This window comes from Mya arenaria, chromosome 5, assembly GCF_026914265.1.
Source record: "Mya arenaria isolate MELC-2E11 chromosome 5, ASM2691426v1".
NCBI classification, from domain to species: Eukaryota; Metazoa; Mollusca; class Bivalvia; order Myida; family Myidae; genus Mya; species Mya arenaria.
In genome coordinates, this window is record NC_069126.1 from 19,044,187 (window position 1) to 19,058,735 (window position 14,549).

The window sequence follows — 14,549 nt, forward strand, 5'->3', positions numbered from 1 at the left end:
GACGATCCAATGGCAAAATCTCTGCCAAATGCCCCCACACCCAAGGGACTCTAGGTAAGGTCCATTCCCCTCTATATTTTAAGCGAAGATAAAACCAACGCATTCAACCACCACTGCAGGGCCACCTGATAGGTAAAAACATGGCCCATTTCCCCTGGTTAACCCCAGTATTCCCCCTGACCTGGGGTGGGAGTGGGGGGGGGTTACAATTGACTGGTGCACTAAGTTGACAGATCTTGTCTTAAAATTGTATTTGTTCAAGGCAGATCATGCTTCACTTTACCTCCTAGGCTGTGGATAAAACCCACTCATTAGAAGTTTCCTTACACATTATACTTGTCTAAATCTATAATTATTAGTCTCAATATTTTTGAGTAAATTGTCATTTTTTATTAAAAACAACAACACCAAAAGAGTAACTGATAAGATACTCAACTGATTCATTTTTTTGTAAATAAAAGCCTTAAACAAATATTTAGCCAGGTTACTAAGCTTTTCAGCAATGTATACCAGACTTTTTTCAATAATACTTAACCTATTTTGAATAATTAGCCTTTAGATCACTCTTCACTAAATGACTCTTTTATGTCCAACTCCATAAAATGCAAACAAGAATAATTACAGTTTGGATCAACATGTCTCTTAATTTTATTTTTAATATTAGTCAAGTAATAACAGAGCCATGTGTATGCAATCCAATGTAAAACTAATGATAAATTAGTTTTTGCTCCCATTTTTACTTTCATTTCTGTGGCAAGACCTTTTAAGTGCATTGAGTCTTTTGGGAGACTTCACAATATTTCTGGCGCTTAATCCCCATATATGGCTTTAAGTTGCCATACAAATTTAAGTCTTCATTACAAAATATACTGTATGTCTCCTCTTTAACCATAAACACACAATGAGAGGACTATTTAAAGCATTACCATGTGTCAGAATTATAGATCTTTCTTTACATTTTATTTGTCTAATTGTATTACCGGTCTCTTTAGCAATATCCTTGTGCCTCTTGGAGTACTTGGCTTGACAGTTTGGTTTTTAATACATTGTTTTGAATGTTTTATTTGTACACAACAATGGTGATGATGATGATGACACTATGCTATGCCAAAACCTCAACACATTTTCTTCAAACAAAAAAGGACAAACAAAAAAGGACAGTCATTCAGAATAACTTTTATTACATCATTTGAGAAAATAAACTCATACAATCAACGACATAAACATGTATCAGCCATCCGTAAAATCACAAGCCATGTTATGTGTTTGTTAAATTCAACTTAATAAAGAAAATTTATATTGGTTGCAGTAAGCAATGCGCATCACTTCTAATAAACATTCCAACAGACTGAAAAATAAATCAACACAAATGAAAAACTGTTTGCAAGTCAGCTAGTACTTATTTTATGCCTTATCAGATTGCTATGCAAGCTGGAAGCTTACAAAATCACTCTTAAGTCTGTTGCCTAAGAAGAAACAAGTATGGACATCCTTTTCCTGAGGTCAAGAGAAAGTATCTTGGAGGTCTTGAACTCACAACCTTGAATTTGGGGCTTATCCTCTAGACCACTTTCACCTTTTCACATTTTAAAGAGCCCAGTTTACAATATGGCATTTGCAAGGATGTGCTCTATTAACAGATTTTCTGCAGTCTTAAAAATTGAACTGAACAAAATAGTTCTCCTTTATTTGGTCTGCCGATGCCATCTATTTCTGTTTTTGAAGTTATCTTCCCTCCATAATATAGGAAAACCACTTAAAGCGTATATAAATCCTTTATCATTTTACCCTTTTAAAATATATGTTCGGATTTATTTAATAATCACGGACCAACAGATGACTTTTATCTTCAACTTCACATCAATATGTAAGTCATCAAATATTTGAGATGACAAGATGTTCCACTGAACGCTTTGTTTCCATCTTGCACTCATTTTTCCAAGGAAGGCGTTGCAGTTGTGTTAAGATGATTGCCATGCATTGCAGGTCAATCCTCATACAATGGCATTTTTGATTACATTTGGATTCCAGTGCCTGAAATAGAAAACAGAAAATAAAACAATAATAGGAATTATATTTTCAGATCAATTATTTTAAAAGCCTGTACAACAACAGAAAAGTATTCACAAAACATTAAGTGCAACACCAATTTAAAGCTGCATCCTCACAGTTTTACTGTTCTGACACCTTTTTTATTTTTGTCTTTAAACGAGCCAATTGGCAATTATTGAGCAAATGTATGGAAACCAGTGATATTAGACTGCTGACATAATATCAGATCACAGTCTTTCATATACAAGTTTGAAAATTTGGTAAAAATTCCTCCAACTAGTCATATAAGGTCACACATAATAGAACAGATTTCAATTGTTTGGGAAATATTTTTTTGCTATTGCTTTAAGCCATATAATTAATTATATGTGTAAATTTAATTTAATTACTCCTTTGGGCTTTTGAAGAATGACCAAGAAGAACTGTCAATCTGTGAGAGAGCAGCTTTTAGCTCTGGACTGCTGGTTAATTAAAAAATATGAAATGAAATTGTTATCATGTTTAAATTCATCTACAATGTTGATATTTTAATACTGTCAATCCTTGTTGGTTAATTGTACAAACATGCAGGTACTTTTGGGCTTAAACCAATAGGATACTTGACTGTTAAATTATTGTCCGAATTTCGAAAATAGCACAACCATTACCTCATCTGCCTTTTTTCATTAGAACAACACGGGAATCAGAGTCAGCTGCACCCCTGGTACCATACTCTTCTCTGAAAATGACAATAAGATTAAAATTTAAATGTCTGCATTTCATTGGCACAGTAAAAATGTCAGCATTTTTCAATGTTTCTGCATCACCACCACTGTTGGATATCAAAGAATTTAGTCTTGAAAGAAATTTAAATGTGCTGGTTTTTGCGTTCAAACTCATTTTGTTAAACCAATAGAATGAAGATCTAATTAATTCATTTAGAGAACTATATAAGTGAACAGGGCCGAGGTATTCAATTGTGCCATTACATTAAGTTGTTTGCTACCAACACTCACGGAAATATAAACCATACATCCTTGGTTAAAAGTTAAAAAATTAAAGTTAATAATATGAAATGTATGAGATAAATACACTGAGAAAGAAAGTCTAACCTATTATCGATATAAGTAAAGTCAGATTCAGACTTATTTGTTATTTAAAAAACAAACAAATAGAGTATTTGTTTTCTTAATTTTTGCCACTGATCACTGTAGTCATTCTAAAATGCCGTCCAGGCTTTTTTTAATGATGGTTAGCCTGGACCAGGCTAACCATCATAAAAAAAAGAAGCCTGGACGGCATTTTAGAATGACTACTGATCACTGGAGCTTCAAAATTGTAATTTACTGAATTAGAATCTGTCAAATGAAAGAAGACTTTACCCCACCCACTAAGAATTAATGACATTTCCAATTAGTTTCTCATTAGGGCTCTTTTAAAACTATTTTTATATTTTATTAAAATACAATAAGTATAAAAATAACACTTACACACAAATAAGTGGTAAAGGTTCGCTCCTCATTCTGTCTTTGGACTAACATATCTCTTGGTTGTTTGAACATCTTCTTGGTCGGCCATGATGGACTATTTTCTTACGACCCGTATTATATCCGAGGCCATATCTTGATACTAGCCGAGGAGTTCCGATTGTTACCGGTAGGTGTCGACATGATATTCTGAGAATAGATGGAACAGTCAATCCTTTATCATATGCTAAGATTGGCCCTAAGACTTGAGGGACGTAGCTTGGATGGAATCAATGTGTATGCCGAATGTTAGGGGGGCCTGCTCCCACAGAAAAAAAAAATGACCCAAGAATGTCAGAGGTGCGTTTTGGCGTAAATTTGGTACAAATAAGAATGTTTCACAGACCATATATATAATAAAATATAACTTAGATTTAAGTTTCGTTACTGGAATAAATTTGACAGCAACTGAACGTTGATTTTATATTGTTAATTAATAAACTAATTGCTGGCTCTTTTCCACTTGAGGTTTGTTTTCAGCATTAACATAATTATATTGATAAATTAAATATATGTTATACCAATATGTTAAACACTATGCTGTTACCTTCTAGCATTTTGTATACCTTATAAATGATTTTGAAATTCATGAAATATCAGAAATTATTACATGTAAAAGACAAGTGGAAAAAATAGCGACATCAACTTTCAACATCTGAATGCGTTTCAAGTCATTGTCAAAGTAACAATAATCCAACTTCAATTCAGAAAAAGTCTAGTTTTCTGCATTTCTCTGATGCAAACCCGTTAATCACTTGGTCAATATCAATGTTCATGTCCTTGTGTACATGTATCAAGGCTTACGAAGACAGCCTGTCAGACGTCATTGTTGTTTGCAAATAGTTCTTTATGCGTTTCATACCACTAAATGACCTTTCACATGTGGCCGACGTCGGTGGCATGGTCAAAAGAACCCCGATGCTGGTACAAATGCAAGGAAACAAGTCCTTGCACGTCTGCTGTAGGGTGTCGTGGAGTCTTGAAGCCTTTATGTCTGTCATACTCCATCTAACTCTCCATCTAGCAATTTCCGACTTGAATGTCTCGTATGTTTGAGGAAGGTCGGGGGCAAATGCGGCATATATTGTCGGCAGTATATTATCCCGCAGGTCAGCCAGTTTGGAAGGCAATAAGTGTTGCGCGCAATACCGATCTTCATTACCCAGAATGCGAGTTTCCATTTCCTGAACTAAATGGTCCAGGAAAACATTATACAAAGTGACCCTGTAGTAATCAGACACCGTTTGGACATCAGGGTTAGCTCTGTTCTGCTGTCGACCAGCTCTTCTCGGCATTGATGGTTGAATGTCAAAATCGGCGCTTACATCTACGGCCTTGTCGTATAGAGCATCCCAAACATACTGATCAGCCCTTTCATCGTTGCACAGCTTAATAACTACGCGCGTTTCACACACAGCATGCAACGAGTCGTTGACCTGCTTTTGTAGGAGATTTGTCAGGGGATCGGTGCTACTCAGAATGTGTTCCGTCACAAGGAGCGCAATTATAAATTTGAAACGCAATATGGCGGCCAGATATTGCCCTGCCTTTTCGTCGGCATCCGCCTGTAATGTCTTCAATGCAGGGAACTCATTCTTGAAAGTTTCAATAGCGTCTGCCCGACTGGACCAACGTGTTTTACACAGAGTACGGAGCTTAGTGCGCTGGTTCATTTCCTCTTGGGTAGCAACATCGTGTGATATCTCGTTCTGGAATGCGAACAACCGTTATGCAGAATCATCAAACAGGAAGCTTATGTCCTGAACAGTCGACATCATGGTTCTTACACAAGGAATGGTCGAACTATGGACCAAAGACAGATTCAAACAATGCGATTTGCAATGTACGTAATTTGCATGTGGTGAACGTTCACGGATAAGAGCTTGAAGTCCCCGAAATTTCCCAGACATGTTTGAGGCACGTCATAGCACTGAGCTCTAATCTTAAGTTGATTGAGATTTGCTTCTTGCAAGAACTCCACAATGTTTGCGCAAAGTGCGACTCCCTTGATCGATTCACACTCGACGAATCCAAGAAATTCTTCTCGGACTACGCAACTCCCATCGACGAAACGCACGCAAAAAGACAATAGTTATTTTGTCGATTTATCTGTTGCTTTATCAACCATGATGAAATAATAGGGGCACAACCGACAGTCTTCCAAAAGTTGTTTCTTCACCTGACTTGCGCAAATGCCAATTAATTCATTTTGGATTTCTGGTGAAGTGTATTTACTGTTATGGTGTGCGTTGTCTAGACGATTTGCTAGGATTTGGTCATTTTGTGCAAAGGTTTTCAGTATAGCCATGAAAATGCTGTTATTTTCAGTGTGTCCGCGTAATGGTATATTTTGCACAAAGCACAATTACTTCGATAATTGTGGACAAAATGTATCGATTTTTGTTCACCGATTCTTTCGCACTGGTGGATACCGTTTTGTTTATAGATTCATTTTTTCCGGACAAGATATCCATATAGCCTTCGGCACGAACAGACGCATCAAGATGGTATTTTTCAACTGCATGATGTTTAATTAGCATGGAAATATTCTTCCAATCACATGTGCCGGCTGTAAAGGTTTTCTCTCGGCCGTCTATGCCTCCGAACAAACAGCAGTTCACACAAAAGAAGCATCCTTTGTCATGGAGTACCTCGACCATGGTGTTTCCATTAACCATTTTCCGCAGAGTTTCGCAGCTTACTATTTGTTCCAAATACCCTGGAATAGAAAACTACAATAATAAATAATTATATTTAAAATTAAAATTGATACAAGACAAAAAATAATTAAAAAAAAATCAGCCGGACGGGGAATCGAACGCGTTATATCCGGATGCGAGGCTAGCACTGATCCAGTACAAAAAAACAGTAACTGCTTACGTAGTAAATCTATATAACTGGTTTACATAGTAAATGTATCTAAACTGGTTTACATTTTATTTCTTACTGACAGGACAATTCCACTTTAAAAAATATACTGGTCTGTAAGTTATTGTACTGAGCACACAATATAATGCAATTTAATCAGACTAAAGAAAAATACTGACCGTGTTGGAAATGGGAACTGAAGACATGATGGCCAGGTTCCATTTAATAACTTTTGTTTGGTGTCTTCATCTACAGGGGGTAAGGTAAGACATCCGATATTCGGATACTTTGGAACGTTTTCGGCCATGATGACCTCTGTCAGGCTCTTGGTCTGTTTACATTTCAAAGAAAAAGCGCCCACCAAACATTGTCTGAAATGTTTAAAAGACGGAACTTTACAAAACACGGTCGTCCAAACTTAACAATATGCGGGCTCCAGTCGTTCGAACTCTTCCTTGGGGTTTACAGTATAGAAAGTAAATCATTCCATACGTGTAGATTCCGACAAATCAGTCACTGTCTATTCTTGGCAAATCTTGTTTCTGGTGTTCCATTTACCCCTACCCCCTCCGATTTTTATTGCATTTTTTGCTTGACATTATTTATTTTTTCGACTTTCTGGGGAAATGTGTAGGCCGCGGCCTACACGGCCTATAGGAAGCTACGCCCCTGAATTAATGCAAAGATTGGCCCTAAGACTTTAATAATAATTATCACAGGACCTGCCTTTGTTATACGTTACTTGGGCCCATCGAAGATCAATCGGCTACGGCTAAGGTCAACCGCTAATGGCTTTTTAAGTATTGTCCAGAAATTAGTTTAATACCTTGTATACAAAAATCCTATTAAAGGGGTTTGGTCTAGTTAAATTTACATCACTGAAACTATTGAATGACTAGCTCCTTTTTGTGGCGATAGCCAGTAAAATACTTTGATTATTGTCACGGGAGATAATATGTGTGACATGATATCGTTAAACTATTAATGGGGAATAAGGAAACACTTCTAAATGGTCAACTACAATTGGAGCCTATTAGAGAGTGTAAAACCTCATTTTGGGAGTTCGATAAATAGTCTGCTTCTGGTTAGGATTCCGATAGTCTACCTGGTTTAGATCTGAGAGTCAGCTTGCTCTCGTGTAATAGAATATTTTTTTTTTTACAAATCATTAATAAATAATTGCTTACAATAAACTTTGTTTCATCGGACGTGGTAGTTGACTTTGTAAATATACAATTGAACGGCATAGTGTATAGGCAGGGAATTGGAGTGAAGGTGCTACAATTGCTAGATTTCAATTTAAAATCTGTGTACATCAAAGTAAGTTAAATTTTGATAAATTAAAAACAAAGGCATTAAATGAGTCAACATTTAAAAAATGCTAAAATATACTGGACTATGTTAAAAGGTTTTGCTTAAATCAATACTTCTAACACATCAATAGATACCGCTGAACGTTATTTTAAGTGCATAAATAATCCAATTGACCCTTTCTTCTGCTAAGACGAGAATTTTTTTGATTTTATTAATATGAGAAAATAAATTGGATGTTATATTTGCAGAATTAAATACGCCATTCAGCTGTGAGTGTTCACTAAGTACATATTTCACAAATGAATACTATTAGTAGTATAATAATTGGTATTTCGCGGCCATTTTGTTTGGTGGTTTGGTGGTTTTGTCGGTGGTTCCATTGTTTGCGCATGCGCAAGTTTGAAATTGACTTTCGCGGCCATTTTGTTTGGTGGTGCGGTGGTTCTGTCGGTGGTTCCATTGTTTACGCATGCGCAATTTTCAAAGTTTAACTCAACCAACATTGAGCGGGAAGACAATGGTATCGATTTCGCGCGTTAGCGGTCATATTTGGCGATTTCCCGCTTTTAGCGGTTATGTTTAACCATTGTTTAAAATCCAAGACAAAGGGTCATTGTTTAACTGGGTCTCCATTGATTATCAGTATTAATCTTTTTGCGATTGAAGTTGGCAGCCATTGTTTTACCGGCTAATATGAGTTATAATTTGACACCATATGACTCAAACAGGAGAATGTTTGATTCCTTTTGGGATGAGAATGGTAATATGTTACCCTGGAACGATAGTGAAGCTCGTTGTATATATTTGTGGGTTAAGGAGAGTCATCAGAAAATGGTAACTCTTTTAAGACAAACTAACAATTTTCAAACCATAGTTGATCAGTACAATAGCCATCAAGAGATTGAAGAATATCCGGATAGATGTAAATTCATTCCCTTTTTAACCGCATATACAGGACTTAAAGACGAGCCCATAGTACGAGAATAATCAACGTCCAAGACATTTTTTTTTTTTTTTTTTGGATTGTCAATAGTGGTATATAACAAACCGAACAAATTGGATATTGTAAGTCTGTGCTTTAACAGTTGTCTAAAGTGTTTAAAAAATACAAAAAATGGCTCAAGCTCAGATACGTTTTTCTAACGAGTTGCAGACATATTTGAGAGGTTTTGGTTTTGAAAATGTCTCTTGGTCACCAATAAGAAGGGAAATTACATGCACACTTGGTGACAAATTTGTCATAGTTGTGAAAGAGAGACAGCGACGCATTAAAATAATATTTAAAAAGGGTCACCAAAGTTTTCAATTACCATTTGATATTTTTGAAACTCTCTGCGATATGAAGGAAAGTGTTCAGTTATTGGCTTCATTCTTACACGGACAGTCGAAATGACAACTTCAAAACTATTAGAGTTTGAATATAGTTCTCCAAGCATGCTATTCTTTCAAGACAGACTTAAAACGTTCGACATGTGGCCACCTCAAATAGAACCAAACAAGTTCCAATTATCTTCAGCAGGATTTTATTATACTGGCAGAAATGACACAGTGGAGTGTTTTTCTTGCGGTTTGCGATTACATCAGTGGCAGAAAGGAGACGAGTCGTTGTTAGAACATAAAACACATTCTCCAAGTTGTTTATTTTTGAACATAATTGGACATCATAAAAACGACATTTCATGGCAGCATAAGGACACCCGATCTTCGTCCTCCAATGACTCATCCCGAGCACCATGGACGTGGACCGAACCTCTGGCGGGTTTTCAATATGGCGATATCCCCGGATGATCTGAAAATTCAAATTTGAATTTTTCCGTTATCATATGTAACTATAAAAGACATACAACACAGCACAAACATTCAGTGTTTCATCGACATTTGGTGTGATCATATCGCAGCAGAAAAACTTAACATGGATTGCAGTGAACTATCTCAAGATATTTATGAAAATGAACATTGTGACTCCAAAACGAATGTTATGGACACTACAGACATTTATACTCCAGTTTCTACAAGTGTCGCGCTAATGAATTCATACTTTGACTTTGTATATGCGAAGGCACTGTGTGAGGTTATGGGTATGGTGACTAGACAACTTTGCTATGGTTGCCAGATGGATCTCCCATCTCAAAAAGATCACGATTGTATCATGGATACAGACCCTGATGATGATGAGTATAAAATAGAACGTTACTTTAGTGACATGCTAAACGCAGTTAATGAAAAAAATATACTACAAAGTTGGGAAGAAATTGTGCGCATTTCAAACATTTCCTCTGAAATGATTGATTTACACAAACATTTGCTAGAGAGCAATGACTATCTGCAGATAATGAAAACCGAGCGGTGGTGTGAAAAAATGAAAAGAATGGTGTTGACAATCAATCGCATTGAAGATCGACTGTTTCGTCCATCACGTTGAGCAAAAGAATATTTACAACACAACAAAATGGACATATTATGCAATGTTGTATGTGTTTTACTGCATTTTTCTTCAAAAAAAGAATTCATGAGAAATTAAGAACTCTGGCATTGTGTGGCGTAAAATGATTTGTTATATTTATTACTTCACGAATTTCCTTTTTGCATGTTTCAAATAAATATTTAATTCACTTTATGTACATGTATGTCATTGTATGTATATGCTTGTATGATCATATGCTGACTTATTTTATACATGTTTAGTTTCAAATAAATGTATTTATATCTATACATGTTTTCATTTCCTTGCTTTAGTTTAATTAACAACCCATGTGTCCCATAATATAAACTACTAACAACGATGATCATGTTTAATCATGGAAAAAACGCAGAAGGAACATATCCTATCACAATATTATTTCGATTCTAAAAACGCAGGCAGCTTTTTGGGTGCAAAAAAGTTACACAGGATATTAAACCAAAACTATCCAAGAGTATTTACTACTTATTTCATACAGAAATGGCTCAACAATCAAGATTCGTATGCCATTCAACGTCAGGCGAGACATACATATAAAAGACCACGTGTTGAAGTGGCGGGTATGAACGATCAGGGTGATATGGATTTAATGGCAGTTGATAACATTGCTAAATACAATGATGGAGTTAAATACCTACTCATTGTTATAGATATATTTTCACGTTTTCTATCCGTTCGACCCTTAGTTAATAAAAAATCTAACACGGTATTGTTAGCAATCAAGGATATTCTTAGTGTTCATAAGTTTAAAAAGTTAAGAACGGACCGAGGTTCTGAATTTATCAATCGTGAATTAAAAGCGTTTATGCAAAAGAAGAGAGTTTACTTGTTTAATACACAAAGCACCGCTAAAGCAAACTATGCAGAGCGAGTCATTCGTACCCTTCGTGGTATGATATTTAGAATGTTAAGATATCAGCGAAATTATAGATATATAGATCACCTTCAAGATATTGTAAATAGTTACAATAATTCCCCTCATCGGAGTTTGGATGGATTAGCACCAAGTGATGTTACAAAGAAAAACGAGACACAACTTTGGAGTAAAATGTATCTAAAACCTAAAAAATTCCCCAAAACGCCTCCTCGCTTTAAATATAAAATTGGTGATTTGGTTAGATTAAGTTACACGAAACATCCCTTTAGAAGAGCTTATCAACAACAATATACTACAGAAGTTTTTAAAATAAAGAGCAAGATTTTCAAACAAGGTTTTCCATTGTATAAGATCATAGACTTGAATAAAGAACCAATATCAGGTTATGTGAATCAAAATGAAATAATTCCTGTTGATAAAGATGCAGACAGTCTTTGGTATGTTGATAAAGTTTTAAAAAAGAGAAAAGTCAAAGGGAAATTAGAGTATTTTGTTCGATGGGAAGGATTTCCAAAATCATTTGATAGCTGGATTGATGCAGATCAAGTTCAAGAACAATAATAATGGAACGATATGTGTTTGTGAGAGACAGTGAAAGTAATCACATCTTCACCGAGAACAAACCCTATAACTTCAAAGTGCAGTTAAAATTACCTCTATCTTTTAATGGTTACTGGAAGGTTGCTTTGTGTGAAATAAGTATAAAAACTGATCCTAAAGCAAGAAGAAAAACTGTAGATAATACCTTATTTATTTACTCAAACGTTTGCAAAGAAAGCGTTGTTGACGGAGGTGAACGTCCCTTATTGAGAAGAATAGAGAAAAACGAAGAAAATGGTTGGAATTATGTGTTAGAATCTCCTTTTTATTTACCCTTAAACCGATCAGAATTCCAAGAGATTGATTTCAGTATAAAAACTGTGGAAAACGAGTATGCTTCATTCGTAAGTTCACCAGTGCATCTCACACTTCATTTTAAGCGATATCCATTTTACCCCAAATATGAATCAATCTAAGTTGTATGTACCGAACCCACAAATGTGGATAGACTATTTCAAAAATAACAAACCTCAAGTTGGGAGGGGATTTGCCATTCCACACAAGTCGAAGATGGGAAGTAATGGTATGACAATCAGCACAGTTTCCCCATCGGAACAGACAGTAAACCAGGCGAAAAGTGAGCTGAAACGAGATGGTTTAAATACTTCAGAAATGTCAACCCTTGTTCATAAATTATCCAAACCTTCAGAAGTAACACATCGTGTAAACAGCGCGAGAAAAAAACAGTTCAGAAACAGGAGTAAACAAACTAAACCGAAAAAAGGACAGAAGTCTACAAGAAAAAATAAACAAACTGAAAATAAACCTGTAAAAAACAATCAAAAATCAAGAAAAGGTGTAAAAGCAAGCAAAAAAGTGGACAATAAATGGAAAATTGATAAGAAAGCGAGAAATAATTCGAAGAAATCTATAACAACGTGGGATATATTTGGTTCATAAAATGTCTTATTTCACAAAAGACGGATTTTCTGAAGGTGTTCCGAATGAATTACTACTATTTGACTTACCTCCTACACAAGTTGCGGTGAATGATGTCCATTATCAAGAGATTCGTCCAATATCCCAAGTGTCGGATGATACTCCCATTGAGTTTCAAATCAGTGGTCAGAATTCGATGGACTATCTCGATCTGAAAGATACACAGTTATGTGTGAAACTAAAAGTAACTAATCCAGATGGATCTAACTTAAAATCGGGTGAGAAGGTGGGACCTGTGAATTTGTTCTTGCAGGCATTATTTTCAATTATAGAAGTGACTCTACAAAACAAGGCGGTTATATCATCTAATTACAATCCATATATAGCCATGTTTAATACTTTACTATGTAATGGAAAAGATGCTTCATTTTCTCAATTGTCTTCTCAACTATTCATAAAAGATGACAATGATCACCCAGAAGACTGTGATCCTAGTGGAGCAAACAATGGATTGTTTTTACGGGCAAAATATATAACAAAATCAAAAACTTTAGAGTTGCAAGGGCCTATATATCACAGTTTATTTACTATTAAACGGTACCTGTTAAACCAAGTGGATGTTAATGTGAAGTTGTATCGTAGTTCTCCAGCATTCTGTCTAAGTTCTGGCGAGACATCCCCAAGCTATAAAGTAAACATTACAGATAGTTATCTTTTAGTAAAAAAAGTTAGAGTCAATCCAGCTCTCATTGTTGCTCACTCTGAGATGTTAAAGATCAACACAGCAAAGTATCCATTTGATAGACTTGAATGTCGGTTACAAACCATTGCTGCAGGTAGTACGGTGTTTACAGAAGGAAGAAATTGATACTTTTGAACCTGAAAAAATACCAGAGGATGGATCTAAGGGGTATATTCTAGAAGTAGATCTAGAATATCCAAAACATTTACATGACAGTCATAACGACTACCCATTAGCTCCGGAACGTAAATTCACACCCAATGAAAAATTATCTCCTTATGCTCAACATGTGTTGAAACATTTACACAACAGTGAGGAACTTCCACCCAGAGCAAAGGTGGAAAAATTACTCACCACTTTAGAAAACAAACAGAATTATGTACTTCACTATCGCAACCTGCAACTGTATCTCCAACTCGGTCTAAAATTGAAAAAAATACATAAAGTATTAGAGTTCCAACAAGAGGCTTTCATGAAACCCTACGTTGAGTTCAACACCAAAATGCGACAACAAGCCAAGACTGCTTACGAGAAGAACTTCTTCAAACTCATGAACAACTCGGTCTTCGGTAAGGTTGTTGTTGTTTTTTTTTGTTTTTTTGGGGGGTTCGTGTTAATTTATAACATTGTTATCATTTTTGTATGATCTGCCCGTATGTAATTTATACAATTTATTTATTGTCACTTCCATACCACTAATACTTATCTACAAAAACAACTGTTCAATAATTGTCAGGCGTAGTTTCACTTTTTGGTATTTCATTCATCTTCAATCAAACGCTTACAAGTGCTCATGTACAATTAGGAACCTAAAGTAAAACTGACCAAAACTAACTACCGGCAAGTAAAAAGTGTATTTTTCGGTCCCATTTTCATATCCCTCATCCAAAACACAGGTATCTAAGATAACGACGGATACCCTCATAAAAACATATATTGAGCAGTTCAGAGTAAAGATTAACATGATGAAAAGTTACTTACCAAAAATTTTGTTTACTTTCAGGAAAAACCATGGAAAATCTTCGGAAGCATCGGTCCGTAGAACTTGTTCATACAGAAAAACGACTACAGAAGGTGTCATCCAAACCCACTTATAAGATGCACCGGATTTTTTCTGAAGACCTTGTTGGTGTTGAATTAAGTCGCAAAAATTAAATAAAATTAAATTAAATAAACCAATTTTTGTTGGAATGAGTATCCTTGATTTGTCAAAATATACCATGTACGATTTTTATTATAATCATTTGAAAA

The 14,549-nt window shown here is 35.5% G+C and overlaps 1 protein-coding gene and 2 long non-coding RNA genes across 7 annotated transcripts; all 3 read right to left on the reverse strand.

Moving 5' to 3' along the window:
* Positions 1-1,395: 1,395 nt before the first annotated feature.
* Positions 1,396-3,646, reverse strand: LOC128233483 (uncharacterized). The gene is made up of 3 exons (XR_008260697.1): positions 3,522-3,646; positions 2,700-2,770; positions 1,396-2,034 (listed from the first exon to the last, which is right to left on the reverse strand). It is a non-coding gene; the product is annotated as an uncharacterized LOC128233483 (long non-coding RNA).
* Positions 3,647-4,357: 711 nt separating this feature from the next.
* On the reverse strand, positions 4,358-5,230 carry LOC128235499 (52 kDa repressor of the inhibitor of the protein kinase-like). Its single transcript, XM_052950312.1, has one exon. The coding sequence runs from the start codon at positions 5,228-5,230 to the stop codon at positions 4,358-4,360; it is 873 nt and encodes a 290-aa protein (XP_052806272.1).
* A 4,130-nt stretch (positions 5,231-9,360) lies between these two features.
* LOC128233484 (uncharacterized) lies at positions 9,361-14,294 on the reverse strand. Of its 5 annotated transcripts, none has more exons than XR_008260702.1 (6): positions 14,280-14,294; positions 13,653-13,719; positions 13,158-13,240; positions 12,646-12,767; positions 12,147-12,259; positions 9,361-9,528 (listed from the first exon to the last, which is right to left on the reverse strand). It is a non-coding gene; the product is annotated as an uncharacterized LOC128233484 (long non-coding RNA). The 5 variants fall into 5 exon arrangements; XR_008260699.1 differs by lacking the exon at positions 14,280-14,294 and adding an exon at positions 13,828-14,085; XR_008260701.1 differs by lacking the exon at positions 14,280-14,294 and adding an exon at positions 13,992-14,006.
* Between the last annotated feature and the right edge of the window lie 255 nt (positions 14,295-14,549).